This window comes from Rhea americana, unplaced genomic scaffold (genome assembly GCF_003343005.1).
Source record: "Rhea americana isolate MKP2758 unplaced genomic scaffold, rheAme1 scaffold_57, whole genome shotgun sequence".
In the NCBI taxonomy this organism is placed as follows: Eukaryota; Metazoa; Chordata; class Aves; order Rheiformes; family Rheidae; genus Rhea; species Rhea americana.
This window is the reverse complement of record NW_028186723.1, coordinates 1,059,387-1,080,459: the sequence shown is the minus strand read 5'-3', so window position 1 is coordinate 1,080,459 and position 21,073 is coordinate 1,059,387. Positions and strand designations below refer to the sequence as shown.

Sequence of the window (21,073 nt, the reverse complement as noted above, 5' to 3'; positions counted from 1 at the left end):
GAGATGCATCCTACTGGTCAAACATTGAAGGATTCTTTGTCAACAATTCCTATAGAATTATAAAACCAAGAAATAAGATGTGCTTCACTGATCTAGCCTCGAAGGAATCTCAATTAAGATGATCATAACCCCTTAGGTTAATTATAAATTAAGCATGTTAACTCTCATCTTTCATGCTTTCCTCTGAGGAAAAGCATGTCACAACTAGTAAAATTAATGTGGAACAAAGTTCCTTCCCTCACCATACTTGCACACAAAATTATACAAGTTTTCTTACAATGAAAATAAATAAGCCCAAGTTTTCTAGAGGGGATTTAAGTTACATTATCTCTAATCTTCCATTAAAAAWAAACAAACAAACAGGAAAAAAAAGAAACATCCACAGTTTAGGCATTGAATGTTATCAAAARAGAAAAAGAAAAAAGGAATATTCTTTCCTGCATCATCATCYTCTCATTTAGAAACTAAGAAATTAAAAATAACAATACTGCAAAAAGTCAAATAACACCTCCACTTTCTACAAACAAACCCACCAAGGGGTGGACACAAGTAAAAACAAATTGAAGATAACATAGAATTCTGCTCTACAGAAAAGAAGTTAGCCTAATGTTCAGCAGCAGTCAASTAGGCAAATACCAGATGAAAAGTTATTAGATAAGGAACAGAGAAAAAAATAGTGTCACTGGATAGTGCAGTTTGAACATAGTGTAGAGGTCTGATCTCCTATCTCAGGAAAGCTACTATATTCAGAAAAATAGCACAGCAAAGCGCAAAAAATATATTCAGAAACAAGAACTGGCTTCCTTCATTCTGGGATAGGGTTTATCAAGGCAAGCTAAGAAAGGCCTATAGAATTTTTAACTGTGTAAGTAAAATGAATAGAGAGATATTTTTTCTACTTGTCTTTTGGCAACAGTAAAAAAAATAAATAAATAAGTAAAAGAGAGAGAGAGAAAATTATCTACAATAGGCTTAAAACTGCTTATACACACAGTGCATAGCTAAAATGGGGAATCTCATTACCCTCCAGTAAGTTGACAAGTCCTAAGTATAAACCAGGTTAAATACTAACTGAATGAATCTGTGAAGATTTGGACTGGATAATCTGTCTCGATATTTGGACTGGCTTTTTTTTTTTTTTTTTTTTTTTTTTAAATGAAGGTACTAGTGGTTTCTGTCAAAATACTAAGCTGGCTGGTCCTTCAATCTGACTCACTAGGGCTATTCTGTACATAGGAACATTTTGAAGGGGTTGGAAATACGGAAAAAGAAAACCATAAAATTATTGAACTATTCAGAAGAGACTCTTTAATTCTTATATATTTTCACTGCAATTTCTGGTTTCAAACAGCAACATAGTTTCCATAAAATCTCTATTTTTAAAGTAAGTAAATAGTGAATGAGCAGTTCTCTAGTCCTTCAACCAACACCACCCTTTAGTATTCAAAAAACAAGAAGAAAATACACAATTATGCATGTGCATAGATGACACACAGATGTAAAGTGACCAAAATGTTTGGGGGAAAAAGAAAAAAAAAAACAGCATGAATGATTTGGCCATTTATTAATAAAGAAGATAACGCTTAGACTAGGATTAATTTTAGCCTCATCTGTAAAAMAAAGAAACAAAAAAAAAAAAGATTTCTGGTCAGAGAAAAAGGTATAATCAATAGTGACAAAATATGTGACATGAAACATAAACCATTGTAGTCTACGATATTAAAAAAAACTAACCCATGGTCAATGTTGGTATACAAAATATTTCCTTAAAATTAGACTGACAAAATAATACTGTTAGATATTTCAAATTCTTTCTCCTGAAACTTATCAGTTTAATCTTGTGTGCATTAAAATAAATTCTCCAAAGCTTCCATTGACAAGAGCTGTAACGCTCACAGAGAGAAATTTAAACTGATTTCAAAAATTTCAAATTTGTCAGTTACATCAGGTTTTTACTACAGGCATGCCTGTTTGAGTAGGGTGCATGCATGTACACAGCCTCTACTCATGGTGGGTTGCTTCTTTTTAGTAACGTCTTTGGGATGCCACTATAAAACTACACAAATACGTTCCACATGCAATTTAGAAATTTGTAACTATAAAGATATAATGCATTACCTTACAAATGGAAATAATCCAGCAGCAACAGTCTAATGTCTAAACTTTTAGCTCACTCTGAAAAGCTAAGGAAGATCCTGGGCCAAAAATATATCTTCTGCTTACTTGTCATTTGACAAATGTCTTTCATTATGCTTACGAATATTTGTCTGGGTACGTGACTGATACATAAATAAGYGTAGCAGTGTTTGCGAGAAGCAGCCAGAACACGTAGTACAATTGCATCTGTTCTTCAGGTTATCTTCTGGACTCAGGTGGTCCCTCAGAGCCACACAATAGAGTTAACCTTAGCAAATGAAATTCCACTGATGATCTCCTTAAACATTTTTAAAAACTGATCACTAATTGCCATTTTAACAATTACCTTAAATGGGAAACCTGTAGGATGTATGAAATGTGAAAATGTATCTTAGCTATTGACTGCAACTACTGCTAGAATGCCAAAAACGTTTAAATTTAGGTAAGTTTGTACAATGCATTTGTCTAGACGATGGTGGTTTCTCCTCATCTTTTCTTGCTTTTAAGTTGATTCCTCAAGGTCAGAATAACCAAAATCAGTACCCATTTTGAGTCTTTAAAAGGAAAGAGTACTGCTTCTTGGATTGATTTAATTCTCTATCTAACATTTCAGCAGAAATGCACAACACGTGAAATAAGAAGAATCAAGGGGAAGAACTAACCATGCAATATTAAATAATACGTAATAGAAATAATGAAGCCAGATGACTAAATGTTTCCTAAGTAGCTTAATGTATAAGATGATTATCCATACTAAGTTTCAGTAATGAAATTAGTCATTAATACAATAAAAGTAATTTTACACCACAAAAACATGTTTCCCTCCATCAGCACGCACAGCAAAAGTATGCTTTTGGATATACAGAAAATGGAAAACATGAGGAACGTGTTCCACTGCCGAAGAAGCTTACAACTATTGGTCCAACATTTCTGAAAAGAAGCATGACTTGTTCCCGTGTTTTTTGATTTGGTCACAGCCCCTCTTCCTTACTAGACAGCAGGGGCTRGAACTTCCACTCAAAGCTCAGACCTGCACTATTTATTTCATTAAAAACACACACACAGGCACCCCATATCCACAACCACAATCAACCTTCTAAAGAAATTAGCTTGCTTCCCTTTCATCACATACAGTCAGTGCCGCATAGTAAGCATGCACAAGGGCAAGTATGCTCCTGGCAGATAATGAAGTTGCTTAGATGGGTACATGTTGATTTCTCATAGCAGAGAAACATTTGAATTAACCTCCAGAATAAAGACAAAAGGTGTCCTCTTTTAGCCTCAGGAAAGGTGCAAGAACAGAAACTAACAAAAACTACCCGTAAAATTTACCTTTGTGCTACCCTGACAGAACAGGAACAGTTATTAGGTTTCCTCCTCTTTTATGATGGCTACATTTCTTGTTGTATATGCCCACGTCACTTCCAGTAGGGATTGTGCAGTACATATTTTTGTAATATGAATATTACTGAATAATACAGTCTTACTGGATTTTTCTATTTCTCCATGTATCTGAATGCATCTGATGCCTCACATTTCAGTTGTAAGATTTTCAACACAGTGCCTGCCTTTGTTTACAAAGCCCTGACAAGCTAGTACATAGAAGTCTGGGGGTGAACACAAATACTAGCCGATAACCACATATTTGTTATAGTTGCAATTCAAGATCAACTGGGACAAGTTCAGATCAAAGTGCATTGATAAAATCTCAACAGTCTTTTAACACTTCTGCAAATCCCATGCTTAAAGGGCCACTGGCTGTTTTCAGATAATATTTGACCAAAAAAAACCCTTTATTAGAAGACGAAACAAACCCAAAACACCGAATAGTCCATTTATATAGAAGATTACTAGAAAATATAGGTATTTTTGCATTCATGGTTTACCCCAAAGTCAGTCACGTAGCTGATAAAAAAAATATTTACAGATTTAAATCACAGAATGATGCATCAGTAGATACAGAAGAAAAACCGCTCATAGGAAGCTTATTTTCAATTTCAGGAGCCTCTTAGCAGATGGCTCCAGGAGCTGACTCAACTCAGAAAGCAGAAGTACCTGGTCTCTGCAACTCCACTTCGGGCCACAAGATAGAGCCATTACCACAGCCTCCGCAAGCCACTGCCATGCACAAGCCTGGTACCCACCAAAGGYCTGAGACTACAGCTTTCAAGATCTAACAGGAATGAAATTCTACTCTAAAAATGCGAGATAGATATATATTAGTTGAAAAGGAGAAAATAAAACTAAGATTTATCTCTGTCAGTCAAAAAATACAACATAAACTTTGACAGTTTTATTCTATTTGGATACATAAAGTTTATTACACATCTTAAACAATCCTGAAAACTAGCCTTTCAATATGTATAATTTTGTTGAACAGTAAACTATTGCAAAGTAACACTTCCTGCTTGCTCTATTCTAGTATTTCTTCCTAGACGATTGTTTTTGGAATTGAGCCACATAGCTCTTTGGTCTGATGTAGCATAACCATTTCTCCTTTTATTTCACAAATCAGATGAATTGCTCACTAAATGAACATCCTCTTCCCAGGTATGGCACTGCATAACACAAGTGCAAGCATCAGAAAGCATGGTTTAACCTCTGGTTTATGTCGAGATTTAATACTTTCTCTTTATTTTCACCACAGACATTCACAGCACTGTGAAATCTGATTTTTTTTTTAATGGCAAAACTAAGCTATTGTTTTTTTTYCATTCCCATTAGCCAACAGGGGAGGCCAAGAAGAAGTAAGGTGGCTTTTTCTCCTCAAAAACCATTTCAGGCAAGTACTGGGTTGCCAGCTACTACTGTGCAATGCAATGGCATAGACATCGCTGCCTCCAGGCCCACCTCTGTGGACTACACAGTCTGATAAAGAATTGTGTGCAGGACTCAAGATAACAAGACTAATCAATAAGATCAAAAAAAAATCTGTTTATAACTTGTTCCTATTTGATTAGAAAGTTAATTATAGTTATTTTTTTTTCAGGAATTTTTCAAAGCACAACTCAACTAAGCTCCAATATATATTTTTCAGAATATATATACTTCTGGCATAGAAAGTATGTAGAGGTAACATGGCATATTAAGATGCCCAAAAGCCACCGTAAGTAGTAAATAACAGCAAACTGATAGTCCAGTGCTCTGTCATTTTTATACATATTACCCAAAATCAAGTAAACTCACCATGATATTACATGCCACAACTTAAACCTTAATGTCATCCATCCTTCAAATAAAGACACACCGCATATTTCCTTCTTCTAACTAACATATTGCTGTACCATTGTCTCCCATAACTGCTTGGGTGAGGACAAGTTTTCAAGATTCTGCAGGGACCCCACAAGAACAAACTTATGTTCATTATCATGAATGTAAAAGAAAACTACTAGTCCCAGTTATTGCATTCACTTCAAGCTTGAAAAAGATGACTTGTTTAAAAAACAAACAAAAACAAAAATAAAAACAAACAAAATCCACGCACATGATATACTGATCTATATAATTTTTGCAATTTGTTTGACACAGATTGTTTCTTTAAAATGAAACATGCTTCAAGCTGATGGAGAATTACCCTCTCCTCAGAGCAGATGTTGCTTCAAACAGGAAGAGCSAAGCTGAGTACAATAGAATCCAGCTGAGTTTCCAATTCCATTTATAAAGATCAGCACACAACTTTGCAAGCTCACATCAGTATCCAGTTTGGAAGAGAGCTGAGAATTTTGAGCAGCAAATCTGTAAGCTGATCCTGACCCGAAACTGCCAGAATCACTCCCAGCTAAAAATTTCCCTTTACCTGTAAAAGTGAATTTGTTCTAAAAGAACTTAGATCTATTTTTCTAAAGGTCTGTTATAGYTCTTAAATAAACTCTCTATGCTTTGCTTACAATCCAACAGGTCACAACTCATTCAGGACAATTTTCAGATAGAACACTCAAAAGCACTTTCATTTTGGCAAACATTTTCAACTTCCTACCTTCAGTAGCTCTGTTGCCAGAGTAGCTTATAGAGTCAAAATAACATTTTTTTTCTTTCACCCTCTCCTCCTCTTCCTGCTCTGAACTTGCAAATGAATCATTTTGCTATATAAAGTTTCCAGCAAGTTGCTATTTGGCTGGAAAGTAAGCCAAAAGGCTTGCATATACAAACTCAGAAAAATGTTAGTATCTAGAAACTGGAACACAGAGGGAACTTAATTATATATAAAATGATATTTTCTGGAGAATTGAAACTTTTCCAAGCATAGCTGTTGGGTTTTTTTCAGTACTTTGTTCCATCATTCACTCCATTTTTTTTCTTGATCTTTTGCTGAATGTCATGCTTGGATTTTGGGGTGAACTCAAACTTTACAAAAGTGCAAGCACCTTTTAGCTAATACATTTTTGTGTGACTCTTCAACTTGGCAGAAGCACAGAGGAGTGACAGTCAGCTGGATTTCTTGGCTGCAGGTATAAACATTCACTCCCCTTCCCTTGAAGGAATAAACTGCTGCCAGCAATCTGAGGCAATTCACAGCTCCCTAGTGAATGGCAAACACTGCCAACAGTTATTTCTTTCTCCCCACCCTGATGAAACTGAGCTGCTGCCAATTAACATTGCATTCTCCTACACTTTGCAATCCCTTTGAACCTTTTCATGATTTTAGAGAAAACAGTTTTGTTTCTATGTAAATCTATTCACCACAAATCCTAGTCACAAGAAAGGACTGATAGTTGTAGCAGAAGCCCCTAGACAAGAGAATCTTGCTAGCTTGCATCCGTTACTTGAAAAATGTAGTATTTATAACCAATTTGTACAAAAGCCAGAAAGAATCCAAGAGCAATGGAAAAGAAATCACAGAGACTAAGAAATGAAGTGCACATCAGACAAACTACATCTAAAAATTCCATGGACTGGAGATTGTATTGCTTTTCATGTTACTGCCTGCATTACTCTAAGTTACCTTACATGGACTGTTATTCTGCGCTCAGGGCATACTTATGTTTATATATAAAGTATTAATTCTGATGATCTACTCCACTATGTTGCTTGAGAAGCAGAGTTAAGATACTGGCTAATTTTGCTAGGGCATAAACACAACATCTGATGGCACAAGAATAATTTCAGATCCAAGGCAAACAGATTCAAGGCTACCAATTTGAGTATTAGCGAGACTCTGCTACAAAAGGAAAAGATACTTTTACCCAGTTAAGTTTTCATCTGCCCATAAATGCAACAAGGTACATGCAGAAGAACTCTGTCACACTAGTCAAAAACATCCTCTCAATTGCTTGTATAACTGCATAAAAAAATGAATTGAAAATTTTCTATGGATGCCATCTTTATGTTATAAGTTAAAAACTCACAAAATCAGCTTCAAGTTTTCCCATTTCTTGTTTGTAGCTTCTCATACGACTGCTGTACATTCCTCGGCTTTGAGGTGGGATCTCTCGGACTTCAAGCTCCATTTGTTCAAGCTAGCAAGTAAAAATAAGGAAGATGAACATATGTCAAAATGATAATCAAGGCAAGGATCAATTTACCTAAATTGTTCATAAATACCAAAAAATATTCTTTGTTTATTAAGAATACTGCTGTTTAATGTGTGGTATAGAAATGTTATCAAAGGTATATTAGGGTGTGTATATATATTATTGATATCCTATCAAATATAGGAATGACAAAATTAGTAATATTAACAGTCAGAATGAATGAATCCAACCAATTTTTTCTAGATTTCAATTCCAAATGTTGATGAATACATTTTTTTACAAGAAAGCAGTGAAACTGAGATCAAATAACTTTCTGCAAAGGTCCATAGTTCAGGACATAGCCTATCTTTTTTCAGGTGTGTGTTTTTGGAAATCTCTAGGTGAAAAAGATACACTATATATATTTCTAATGTGAGATAGATAATTATATAGATTTTTATGGATAGATATCTATCTCACATTAAAAAAATGTATTTATTACCAGCCTCAAGGTTACTAAAATAATTCTCGTTCCATTGAAAAACACTTAYTTAGTAGAATTAAGTAACCATCACTTTCTGAACTGGTTGCCTAAATCTACACTCTGAATCTATATTCAGGTATATTAAATAACATAATTATAGGGCTGTAATAAAAAGACTGTTGAAAAACTGGTGTATAGTTGTACACCTAAAACTTCGGAGATATATTCTATCTTTAACCCCTTATATTTATTTTTATCATGTAGAACATTAAGGAGCCTTAAACTCACAATTATAGCACAGAATCACAAGAAATCAAAAGGAGTTAAAAGCCAGAGCAAATCTGCCTGCTAATTATCTGCCCAGAAGGCCATGAAGCCTCCTGTTTAGAGTGCTGTCTGTTCAGGAATTCTCTTTTGCACAGCAAAAGAATCCCTTACTTGCTTTTTAAAATCTTTCTGACTTTACTTTAAAAAGATTAAAAAAAAAACAAAATAAAACAAAACAAAACCAAAACAAAATATTGGAACAGAGATACATTTCAATTAGAGCCCCACACCACTAGATAYAGGTTTTCATAAAGGACAGCTACGGTTTATTACTATGTAATTGCTTGCTTACACTGTAAAATTTTAGTCTCATGCCAGAAGAAAAGCATCCGAATTTAATCAATGAAATTGCCAGATACTGAAGTAAGTCATTCAGCCTAAACTATTCTGGTTATATACAAAATGGTATTTAATGTCACTAACTGTAAAGCAGAGTTTAATTAAATAGTTAGTAATGAACTGAAATACACTAAACTAATTCTAATTCTACCCAGTTCTTTCTCTCAGACTTAAGTTTCGAAAGAGGTTTTTATAAATGAAGCTGAAGTTAATGGCTTATTTCTTATCTACTTTATTTAAATAYATTTGATTTCAAATGTTTCCATAAACATAGAATATATTCCTCTTACATACACAGAATTATATGTGCAAGGTTGGAATATTTTAATGAAGTCTCAACTCTTTTCTACTATATAAAAATGAAATTCTCTCTCATATAAATCCATAATTTATATCAGGAATCGGATTACAGTCCGTGAAATTCAGAATCTTCATTCCAAAGAGTCAGTACCAGAGACTGAATGGTCAAAGCAGAACATTCATCATGTACTTTGAAAAATCACAGGCAATGATGAAGAGCCTGGGCTGAACAAAGTTTAATACTTTTTTGTCATCATGAGATTAAACAGGTACATTTTGTGCCTAGGCTGATAAAATTCCCATATCATGCAGAAAAGAGTGGTGCAGGCAGATTTCAGTCTAATTGCAACCTCATTTCATGCATCTTCACTTTCAGATCTCATATTATTGGTCATAAAATTGTATTTTTTTCATATAGAAAGCAAGAAGAATATAGCTAGATTCTACAAAAAGCTGAAAAGCCTTGGCACATCAGTCTTGAAACATCTGTAAAAGCTAAAGTCTTTTTTCACAATGAAGACAGTCAAGCAATGGGACAGGCTGCCCAGAGAGGCTGTGCAGTCTCCATCCCTGGAGGTTTTCCAAGACCCAACTGGAAAAAGCCCTCAGTCACCTGGCCTGACCTCACAGCTGGACTCCTACTCTTTGAGTGGAAAGTTGGACTACAGACCTTCTGAGGCCCCTTCCAACTTGAATCATCCTATGCTCCCCTCCACTATGCAAACCAAAACCTCTCTCAATGACAGCAGTYTGTCCTCACTAATGCATGAAGCCGTCCTTAGGTATCCCAGTATCCTTGCACTTCAAACTCGTGAACAATAGGCCACTCCGCWATGGCATCTACTCCACGACAAAACCGTTCTTCTACCAAAACGCATCCAGCCTCCACAATAGCAAAGCTTTGTTCTCTCTGCAAAAAGACATGGATTTCTTAGCTGTGGATGGACTRCTAAAGAAAGGGGATAAGCAGCAGCTGACCGCCCAGCTAGTGGCAGTCTCAAACACGTTTGGGCAAAGTTGATAGTATTTTCTGAAATATCTCACTAACTCACGCAGATTCTAAAGTCCTTAGGCTAAAAGAGAGAKCAATGCTGTAAATTTAAATTACTACAAAAATTTTGTGATGTGCACTTCATAAAACACTAACGCATGTAATTCATGGCCACATTTTTGTCTTAAAAACAAAGCTTCATTCAAAAATATTAATTCTAGCTCTTCTAGTACATTCTACTTCAAAGAATTTCTCTACGCTTATCACAGCATTTATCTTCCTTAAAATCATAGTTAAAAAAAGAAAAGCAATACACTCAAATACTGCTGCATGGGATGCAAGAATGACAGGATTTTTCTCCAGAGATCTCTTACTTAACATCAATGGCTTGAAAAGGCAGCCTAAGAGTCTGGAAAGGTTTTGGCGTCAGCTCTGCATATATTAATTCAATTACAGTAGTGATTTTAACCAAAGGAGACAATATTAAAAAGAAAAAAATAAATAAATAAAAAAAATCAATGGTTAGTCAATGTAAATATCAGTAGTCAATATCGCTTCAATAATACTTATAATACGTGAGATGGTTATTTCCTAACCAAGTAGAAATAAAACAAAATCAGTTAATCCCAGCAATAGCACTTCACGAAGCAAGTCAATACCTGAAACGTAAGGAATTAGGTTTGCTCTGGTTTTCTGCTGCAGCCTTAGTTTAAAGAAGGGATCTTTTTAATCAGATCTGTTATTAGCTGGTTTGTTCAAATTGATTTTAAACTCAAGTCTTGAYATTAATCTTTAACATGTAAGATAATTTCTTAAAGCCAATAATTGCATGAAGAACCTGTCTAGTAGTGTTAGCAACAAGACCTAAAACAAAAGCATGAAGAAAAGTCAGTACATTAAATTAAATTCATCATTAGAAGGAAAATGCTGAAACAGGTTTTACTTTTTAATCTTATAATAAATACAAATTTAGATTATCTTTTTCTGACATAAAAAGGGAAGTAACAAGCCATTAACTCAATTTCTGCTCCTTCCAGTCTTACTTGGAACAGAATACCAAATCTGAATGATTTTTCACCAGAACACTCATGCTGTAATTTCTCTGTACTGCCCTATCCTTTTTTTTTTCTGTCAAGTAGCCATAAAAGGAGGGGGGAAAAAAGCCTTTCTTTATTTTTATTTTCCTTCATCTCTTTGAAMATGGAGGTGCCTCAAAGCTTTAATATATCTTCAGAACATCCTTATGAGGTGGAACAGTAATTTTATCACACGTTTCAATGAGAATACTGAGTGGGAGCAGTTAGACACCTTGCCAAGGTCACTGAGGCAGCCTGCAGTGGAGTCATCCTGAGATCCAGCTCTCCAGTACTTTACTTGTAAGTCTAAATTGAATTGAATTGAATTCTTAAAACAAAAGTGCTGAATGAATCCACAAACATACCAGAGGCCTTTTTCTTCCTATGTTACCAACTTTTAAAAAGTTTCAATATTATTGTTTAGTTAATACTAAAGTTGCTCACTTTTAAAAACTTTAAAAGCTTCCAGACTAGGAGTACTAATTTCATTTTCTTCTCCTAATGTTTAGATAACATTTCTGACACTATATAAACCAAACTCCTTTGTAGGCAATAGACAAAAGGAACTTCAGATAAAGAACTACTGGCTATATGGAAAAAACTCAGTTTTTACTGTGACTAAACACTCTTGCTCAGTCACTCCTTATCTATAAAACTTTACTTTGTATTCCAAATGAAGTACATGACACTTTTTAATGGGAATAAAATAGAAAAAGTCACAAATGCTTAACGTATATTGCTTTCTTCTGCCACTGCAGACCAATAACTAATACTTGTTTAACATATATATTTTTCTCAGATTAATATCCCACACCACCATCGCCCCCTTGACCTGAAATGGCTAGATATCTTTACGCCTCAGTTTGCTCATTCACTAAAAGAGAAAAAAAACGCTCTATTACCCTACAAGACTATCACAGAGATTACATCAAGCACATAGTGGATCTTATGAGAAACAACACTCTAGGTGTGGTACATACTGAATGCAAATCCTAGAGCAAAAAACTCAATCTGCAACTCAAAGCCTGTAGCTGCTTGCAATGGCTTGCAATAGTAATACCAACCTTAAATCACTTTACCCAAGGAGAATACATCAAATATTTTAATCTTGTATATTTCATATTCTGAAATATGAACACAGTATTTCTAGGCCATCATGTATGCTAAATGTTACCATTAACGATACTATTATTTTTCCCAGGAATTAGCAGTTAACATACGAAAAGCCAAGACATACCAGTTCCCTTGCTTCTTCCAGCTGTTTCTCAACATTTGCAACCATCTGCTTCTTCTCATCTGAAACAGAATTATGAAGATATCAGTGTAATTGTGTTCTTTCCATGAAAGAAAAATATATCATTGCAAAATAAGCTTATATGTATTAGTAAAGCTGATTCAAGGGATTTATTCTGTGTGACTCCAGTATGCATTACGATACCCATATTAGGAATCAAAAAAAAAAAAAAAAAAAAAGGAGATTGCAGGATGCTTGAAATTGTCTGCTTTGTTATGCAGGAGTTTGCTGATTAGGAAAAGAGTTAAAGAGTTACAGCTTCTCAAAATAAAAGTTCGGCCTCAGTGGGAACAGGCTGGGTGTGTACAATAACATAGCTTATGACAAATGGAAAAAATACTCATGGTTTAAAAATCWAAGATTTATTACATTTATTTGCATAAAACCAAACATCCTACTTGGAATGAATCCAGACTGAAGAAAAGCAAGGTCTCTATTCCCCTCCGYTATGCTAGGTCTTTGCCCCTAGGCCTCTTGCTTCAAGAAAAAAACAGTGAAATGCCATAGGAACTAACAAAAACAAAACAACAACAAAAAAAACCCTAACCGCTCCTAATAGTGGTAAAAATGTAAACTAGTATTAAAAGGTGCCTCTTGCAAGGTCCAAAAGCCATCCCTGTCATTGAAAATCTACCCATAGCATCAATKAAGTTAACAACAAAACTCTAAGATACTAACCTTTATGCTCATTTTAAATCACCAGTACAGATCTTTGATCACACTACTGGTTCACCTAATGAAGTAGATAAATAATGCGTTGCTTTAGAGTATTTCCAGTCATTACTCCCTAGAGATGACAAGGGACAAGTCTACAGTGACACGAAAGATTCTACTGTTTTTCTTTAAGCTGTAGGATTTTTTTAGTCTGAATTTCTTTGTTTCTCTTCTATATGATCTCTTTGTATCTTTGTATTCAGTGTTTAAAGAAAAAAAAGGGACTACCTGATGATCTTGTCTGATCCTCAGCACACCACAAACCACCGAATTTTACTCAAGGATCCCTTTCTGTATAGTCTTTCATGGGCTGAAGTGCTTTAGTTTTAAGCAAACAGAGTGCCTTAGGCAGAAATTGGAGGGTGCCAAGATAGCGACCAAAGTTAGAAACTCCTGCCTCCTAAGGTGAAATATGTCCTAGAACCAACCTTCCTAAAAAGCAGCAAAACTACTTCAGAAGGATTATACTGCTACAGAGTTTTTGGTAAAGTATCTCCACTACAAGCAGGCTGCAGTTCAGCTGAATCCTCCTCCTGCTATTCTACACTACCCTGCATTGCATTTGGTCAGGCCTAGGCACCTACCTTCTCCATTGGTATTCTCTCTTGACCTGACACTCATTTAAGGACATGCTAACATCATGACCTGTCCTTCTTCAGTTACATACATTGGAGCTCTGCGTGCAGAGAGGATCAGGTTCAGGATCATCTTTCCACCTCTAGCAGAACACAGAGATCTTTGCAAATGACCAGTAACACAAGGACTAGAAAGAACATTCTCTGAGGATACACCATGCTGCACACAGCAGATTTACAAGAACAAGTCTACACTGGATTATTATTCAAGAAGTCGCCATAGCGTTGCAGAATTTGTGACAATTCATGTAAACCTCAAGAAAAAAATTCCTCTCAGAGAAACCCAAGCTCTCAAGCATGCACTACAGCCAACAAGAGTCAGCAGAGACTCCTCAGGGGTTAGACTGGATAAGCCAGTGCTCCAGTGCTGATGAGGCTCACCTAGCACCAAGACAGCCTCAGGCCTTGACTCCACCATATTCTCTACATGTACAAATCAGTGTTTCTGGGTGACAGCAGTAATAACTGAATGACTGTATCTGTCAAAAACAGCTAGAATAAAATACTGGAAGACTGAAATATCCTGAGTAACAGGAACTGTCAATGACACAAGTGGGGATGAACCACTAGAATCTTCCCACAAATGTGCTCACCCCAGAACCCAGAAAGGGTTTCATATCTTTGAAAGAGGCCCAGAATTTGATCAAGTAATCCTTTATACAGAGGCAAAGCCATGGAAATGACCACCTTTCTTGCAAATCCTGAATGCATACTGCCACATCTAGGGGATGCTACTACAGTAGAAGCTGGATTTGCTCTTCTTCCATGCATATAGCACTTCTAGTTTTCCACTAACTTTGCTTTCTTCTGTTCCCCACTAGGTACCCAGGATGGCATTCAAGACAGAAAAATCTAATGATTAAAATAAGATTAACTAACCCTCCCCACTCCTGGCCAAAAAAAAAAAAAAAAAAAAAAAAAAAAACAAACTTTTTTTTTTTTCCCTCCACCAAAAAAAAAAAAAAAAAAAAAAAAAAGTCATCTGCCATTTTAATTCCCCTACCCAGCAATCCAAAACAGCTTTGTTTCTCCCTTCATCTGCAGGTGGGCAAGTTGATGATACACCAAAGGAAAAACAATGTAAGAGATGAAATACACAATGCCATTTTATTTCAATTGAAATAAGATCCAGAATATAGCAGCAGAAAATAAATGTACTATAGTAATTTCTAATATTCTCCCAAGTTTTACTGAATTACAATTTTTATACACATTAAGTCAAAGAAACCTGAAATTTAGAGATACGAAGTTTTTTAAAAAAAAGCTATTTCATGCTGTTCAAACTCTATGTGCATTTGTGATCACAAGAGCTACCTAGCACTTTGCTGAGTACTAAGTTACCGTAGTGTTGAACTCTTTATAGCCTATTAAAGTTCATCACTGCATTTTACACCTGCAAAATTATTTGTTCCACAATAGTTCTTTAAACTAGTCACTCAAGCTATTTGTTTCAGGAAAGAAAAAAATGCCAGCTGGACTGCTATCAGTGTTTCCCGTATTAAGCCTCTGACTGTCTTCACTGTTTGAACAGGAATCTATAATACAATATTGATCAGGCCTTGAACTTCAGACCTATAACAAGATCCACCTACTTTCTTCAGTCTTACAAACGCATAATCCAGTCATCTGCATCTGTTTTGTGGCTATTGAAACAACACCTGTCTCCTGTTTTGCCACAAATATAAATCAAGTTTCCTAGAATAATTTCAATCTTTTGCAGTTACACTATTGTGTATGGTGTTTCTGAGAAAGGCCTGGTAAAAGAACCAAAGTCTTTAAAGACCTTGTCACGCTGGGCCTTCCTTCATCATCGTAAAATACAGATACAAACCAGCTGTGATGTTTAATTAATAAGACCATGCATACCCACAGATACATTAACAAATTATGGACCTTAGTAGGAAAAACCCAGTAGTGCACAAGGARGTCCTATTAAAACTGTTCCCATATAATTAAGGAGACATGCAAATTATYGTCAGTAGTTTAGTATCAAACTTTACCCTTACTTCAGAGTAAAATTTTAATATCATCACAGTCTTATAAACACATAATCACCCAGCTGCTGACCAGACCCAACTGCAGGGAGTGAGGCCTTCTGAAAGCAATGGCTATGCTCTTCCTCCAAATGAATGTGTGGGTTGGCACATGTCCCCAAGATGTGGTGCCAAACTGTGGCTAAGGTCTTCATGGATTTCCAGGAAAGCAGTTAGGTGCAACTGTTTACCTTCTCAGGGATGCAACACCCTACAATCCCCAAGGCAACAAACAGCAGCGCAATTGAGCAGGGTCACTTTAGTGAGTAAAGCAAGCTTACAAAAGCATCATGAAAAGTACTCATATGTTTTCCCTTTCTTTGCTCCCTCCAGCCATCTCCATATAATCCCTGATGGAAATACACTGTCTAGAGCCACTTGCCTGCAGGGCTGCCAATGTATCTAGGCATGCTGTTGAKAGCAGCAACAGAAGTATAAAATGCTGCAATGTTGTCAGCCAGACCCAAGAAAGCACTTGCCAGAACAGTTTTYAAATTGTTCAGCATCAGCAAGATACCCTTGCCTTTCTGCCAGGGTTATGCTACAGGAACAACCATTTCTCTGTCTCTCTCAGAACCCCCTCAGGCATCAGGATGGCACAGGAGTTGTCCTGTGCTCAGAGTCCGCAGATGAGGGAAGAGGGGGTTAGTCTGAGTGAAGCTTGTCACTAATCTAGTAGATCAGGAGAAGTAAGTTATGATTCAATTAAAGATCACCATATTATAAAGTAATTTCATCCACTGCATCTTACTCAGTGGTTTTTAATTTGTCTACCTGATCATTTTTTAGAAATACTTCTACCATGACTGAAAAGTTTTTTATAACTAGCTTTCTCTAAACAGTAAACAGTTATACGTTTTGAATTTAAAAAAAAAATATCTAAATTTAGAAAAGGATTTCTCTCTCCACACTGCCAGACATATTATTCATGACATTTTCTTCTGCATATCATGAAGAAAATATTACATTTAGCCAACACAATATTAACTAGTCAAATTGACAGAATAGCGATAAACCTAAAGAYAGGGAAGAAAAGCAAATTTTTCTTCTGAGTGAGGATTACAAAGAAACTCATTCCCTGTTTGCATTCAGGGCTTCACTTGMTTAAGTGGAACAAGCTTTTACTACATTTTCCTCAGTTCTTTCAGCTTTGCCCTTGCATTCATCATTGTTTTAACTCCCCAAAATACAGTGGAGTTACAGAAAGGCAACTGTCTGCCTACAACTGTAGGAAGATAACACAGCACTGGTCTGAGCTCACGACCAACCAAGAAACAAACAAACAAAAAAATGGACCAAGATCAATTAGTCTCACTGCTCATGGAATTACTTCTTTTTATTAGTGTGTGCTAAGAAAGAGACTGAGTGACAGAGGGCTTCAATACATAGGCCACTGGCAAATTTTGCTGCACTAGATGGGATAATTTCCATGTTCACCTAACACCACTTTGTGAGAAGTTACTGTTCAACAGCAAAGACAGATGGAACAATGTGTGGGTTTTTTTTTCCCTCTTTAGCCACAGCACAGTTTATATACATATATATAAATACACACACACATATATATATACACACCTATGCATATATATATATACACATGTACATATATATGTACACACACACACACACGTGTGTATGTATATATATAAGGAAAAGCCCAGACAACTTGATTTTTGAGTAAGAGCTGGGGTTTTAAAATTGGGTAGCAGGGGCATATCACAATAGTCAGCTGTAAAATGTAAACAGTAAACTCCTGTACAGAAGTACAATGGAAAATTTTCCTCAGCTAAATCTGTTGGATACAGTGCAATAGAGTGCTTTGATGGCCCAACAGAAGATGCAAGTATCAAGCATCAGAAGAAAGACAGTGCTGTAATCTAAAAACCTCAGTGTCCAGAGGCTGCAGTACTGGGAAAAGGCTAAACATCCTCATCTGTGCTGGGAACATTCTCTTTCAGCTCAAGCAATCCAATTTTATATATTTTTTGGCCATATCACAAGATGAAGATACTTCTCTACAACACCAAGGAACATTAATAAAAAACACACAGCCAGTGATCTTCACTTTCCAGAGACCTGCAGCAGCAGCAGCACAGAGTATATATTTAAAAGCCATTTCTCAATTTAGAACACTTTCTTTAAATCTCCAGATGACATCTTCCTTTACAGAAGATATTTCCTCCCAAAATGATCTATTGCCCCTACTGCTTATTGTTTCTGTAGCATCAGAGTGCCTTTGTGGTGTTTCTTGCTGAACTATTTATTTATTGTGACAATAGGACTGTTTGTTGAGCCACCATCCTCCTAGAACACATGATAGTGCCAAGTCCTGACAATACCAAACATAGGAATGCTGGAAAAAACAATTAGCCAGTACTTCTCCAATTCAACTGAAYGTGAAGCTTACAGCAGGTCCATCTTGGGTAGCAGAGGAAATAAATCAGTCACTAGACTTCAGGAGACACTTTGTCTTATGCAGAAGTAGCACAAGTCCTTACACCTTTCATCCTGCTTCTTCCAGGGTGGGGGAAGAAGGCCATCAGCAATCTCTCTGAAATCACTGCTGCTGAAAAATGCCACCACATGTGCATGTCTCCTCATGTCCCCCTCCCACTTTGAATCATATCCTCTTTTTGAGGAACTCCCAGCCATCTCCACAAGAACTAACTGGAACTTCTGGTGATGAAGAAGCAAAGATCTTGCAAATATTCCTATTAAAAAACAAGGGAAAAATGGGTGTTTAAAATATTTCTGTTTAATGTGTTCACCATATTCAGTTTTTTCCCCTCCCCCACCAAGCAGTAAAATGCCTCTATTAGCTAGGACTGCTTTTTGGTTTAAAGTAAGAGAACAGCTCTGAAAATTGAAACATTTTTTCCATTCATAAGTATACAGTGCAACMAGTAGCATTAACACAAGCCAGTCCAAATCCCAAACCACCAGCCTCAAACCTTGACATGGAACCTCAGAAATGTAGCTGTTGTCRTAACTTGAAGCCATTTACCCCAATGCCATACTATTGATTTCACAGGGAAAATGCATTCTTCTTCCTCCAGAGGAAGCCTCTTCTAGTGGCCACAGAACAGAATCACGATTTCAAAGCCTGGTACTTGTACATTATGTCACTGCATAACACAATACTCTTTATTCATCTCTTATCTAAGCTTGGAAGACTCYCTAAGTGAAAAATGAGACTGATTTTAAGGAGAGGGTTATGGAAATACACTACTGTTAAGCAGAGTATTTTTACTACTGAAGAACACACACTGACAGCTTACAAACTGCATACAATTAGCATATTAAATCTCATTTTTTCAGTGAACTTGCTGTGTAGCATTACATATTTTTAGAATATGAGGCACAACTGCATTCATATTATGTCTTCCTGTTCTTACAAGAGGTCCTTATATTCACTATTGAAGAGCGAGCAACCCCTGAAATGGCAGATTTAGGGCATCCCCTCATTRTATTGCTCTAGTAGCTATGTCAAGGTTAACTATTGTGCCTCTGTAGTCTGAATTACAACAGCTCTAAATTCCAATYACTGAAATGCATTGGATCTCTCCTGCCTAGAGACATAAGTCTCCATTACAGAGAATCACAGAATGTTTGTGGTTAGAAGGAACCTCTGGAGCTAGATMTTCTAGGCGAAACCCTCTGCTCAAGCAGGGTCACCTACAGCATGTTGCCCAGGACCTTGTCCAGATGGCTTTTAAATTTCTCCAAGGATGGAGAAATTTTCTACAACCTCTCTGGGCAATGGAAATATTACAAGACAGAAAAAGCTTCTGCCTGCCTAAGTATCTACATTGAATTATCCCTTAATGCCTTCTTTTGTTAAGCCTAACAGCAAAATAGCTTTGTTAAGCCTATCAGAAGGCATGGCTTCCTGCCCTTTAATCATTCTTGTAATTGGTCGCTGAACTTTGCTTTATCAATGGACTTTACAACTTAATTAACATCAGAACTATACATAATATTCCAGAACCGAGTACCTTTTTACTCGAAATTCCCCTATTTACTCATTTCAGATGTATTTTGGACCTCTGAATTAGTGTTGCCCTGGGATCTGATGTTTTAGGTGAGGCTCCTTCATGCTGACCGCCTACCTCAAAGCCTATTTAGAGTTACTACTACTTCTCGTGATGCATTTCCCCACTCTAGAAGTAATAAGTTATTCCTTGGTCCCAGACATATGGTTTAAGGTTTTTTGGTTGGTTGGTTTGTTGGTTGGTTTTTGCTTTGGTCACATAGACAAGTGTATTGTTAATGTGTATTTTTTTTATTTTCTCTTCARAAATACTCATAGTTGAGGTATCCCAAAGCTTTGGGAAATGTGTTTAGAAAGCACAGACAGAAATACTTAATGGCTTGACCACAGAAGAGGCATTAAGCTGAGTTATTAGAGGAACGGATGAGAAATCTGGCTATTCTCAACTTCCCTCTGGCCCATATTGGGAGCCTCACATTTGAGCACTGATTCATACGAACTGGAAATTTCTGCTAGACTGGTTGACGAGATTACCACCCTCAGCTGTCTGCCTTAACAGTCAAGTAGACATTGCTGTCCCTGCTGCAGAGACAGGTTATGAATCAGTCCAAGAATGCTGCAGGCTACTGACAAACACATTAAAGTAAATGAATGCTGATTTCTTTATATCTCTTCCTACATATGAGTCATCACTGTCAATTATCCAAATCAATTGTCTTAATTGTAGACAACAAAAATAATGATTTGGGTGAAATCACGCACAAATTCTCTTTACGCCACAAACAGTAAAGAATGAAGAAAGTTAAATTAGCACTACTTACGTTGTGGCAAGATCATAACAAAGTACGTTTGATAGCAATGCTTGTTCAGGGAACATCCACTGAGATGCACCCCTGTGCTGCTCGGCCCTCCAGTTGGGCTAGCAAAACCTTGTKCCGCCACGCAGCAAGGCAGAACCGGGGCGCAAGGGGAGTCATCGTTGGAACCGGCCAGCAAATAATATTGTCTCGAGTTGCTTTTAATACGTTTCATGAACCAGCTTGCTGCATAAACGCGTGTGCCAGCGCATGGGGTAGGGATAAAAGGCAGAACCCGACTTTGCTGTGTAAGAGCAAAAGCAAAGAACAGTCTGGTGAGGGCCCACAGCGAGAGAGCACTACGAAAGACAAGCAATGCCCCAAGCGCTCGCTGCGAGGAAGCCGGAGGCTCCGCCGAGCCCGGCAAGCGGGGCGGGCCCGCAGGGGACCCTGTGCGAGACCCGCTCCGCGGCGCAGCGAGCCAGGGAAGGGGGAAAGCGGCGCCG

At 36.8% G+C, this 21,073-nt stretch overlaps 1 protein-coding gene across 6 annotated transcripts in view; it reads right to left on the bottom strand.

The window, feature by feature from the left end:
- Positions 1-18,490, bottom strand: part of VTI1A (vesicle transport through interaction with t-SNAREs 1A) — a 275,374-nt gene extending 256,884 nt beyond the window's left edge. For all 6 annotated transcript variants that reach the window (XM_085319139.1, XM_085319142.1, XM_085319140.1 and 3 more), the window contains exons 1-3: positions 18,187-18,490; positions 12,341-12,399; positions 7,482-7,592 (exon numbers count right to left, since the gene is read on the bottom strand). In XM_085319139.1, coding sequence (XP_085175265.1) covers positions 7,482-7,592; positions 12,341-12,385 — 156 coding nt within the window. In that variant the 5' untranslated portion in view covers positions 12,386-12,399; positions 18,187-18,490. The remainder of the gene's footprint in view (positions 1-7,481; positions 7,593-12,340; positions 12,400-18,186) is intronic.
- Positions 18,491-21,073: the final 2,583 nt, after the last annotated feature.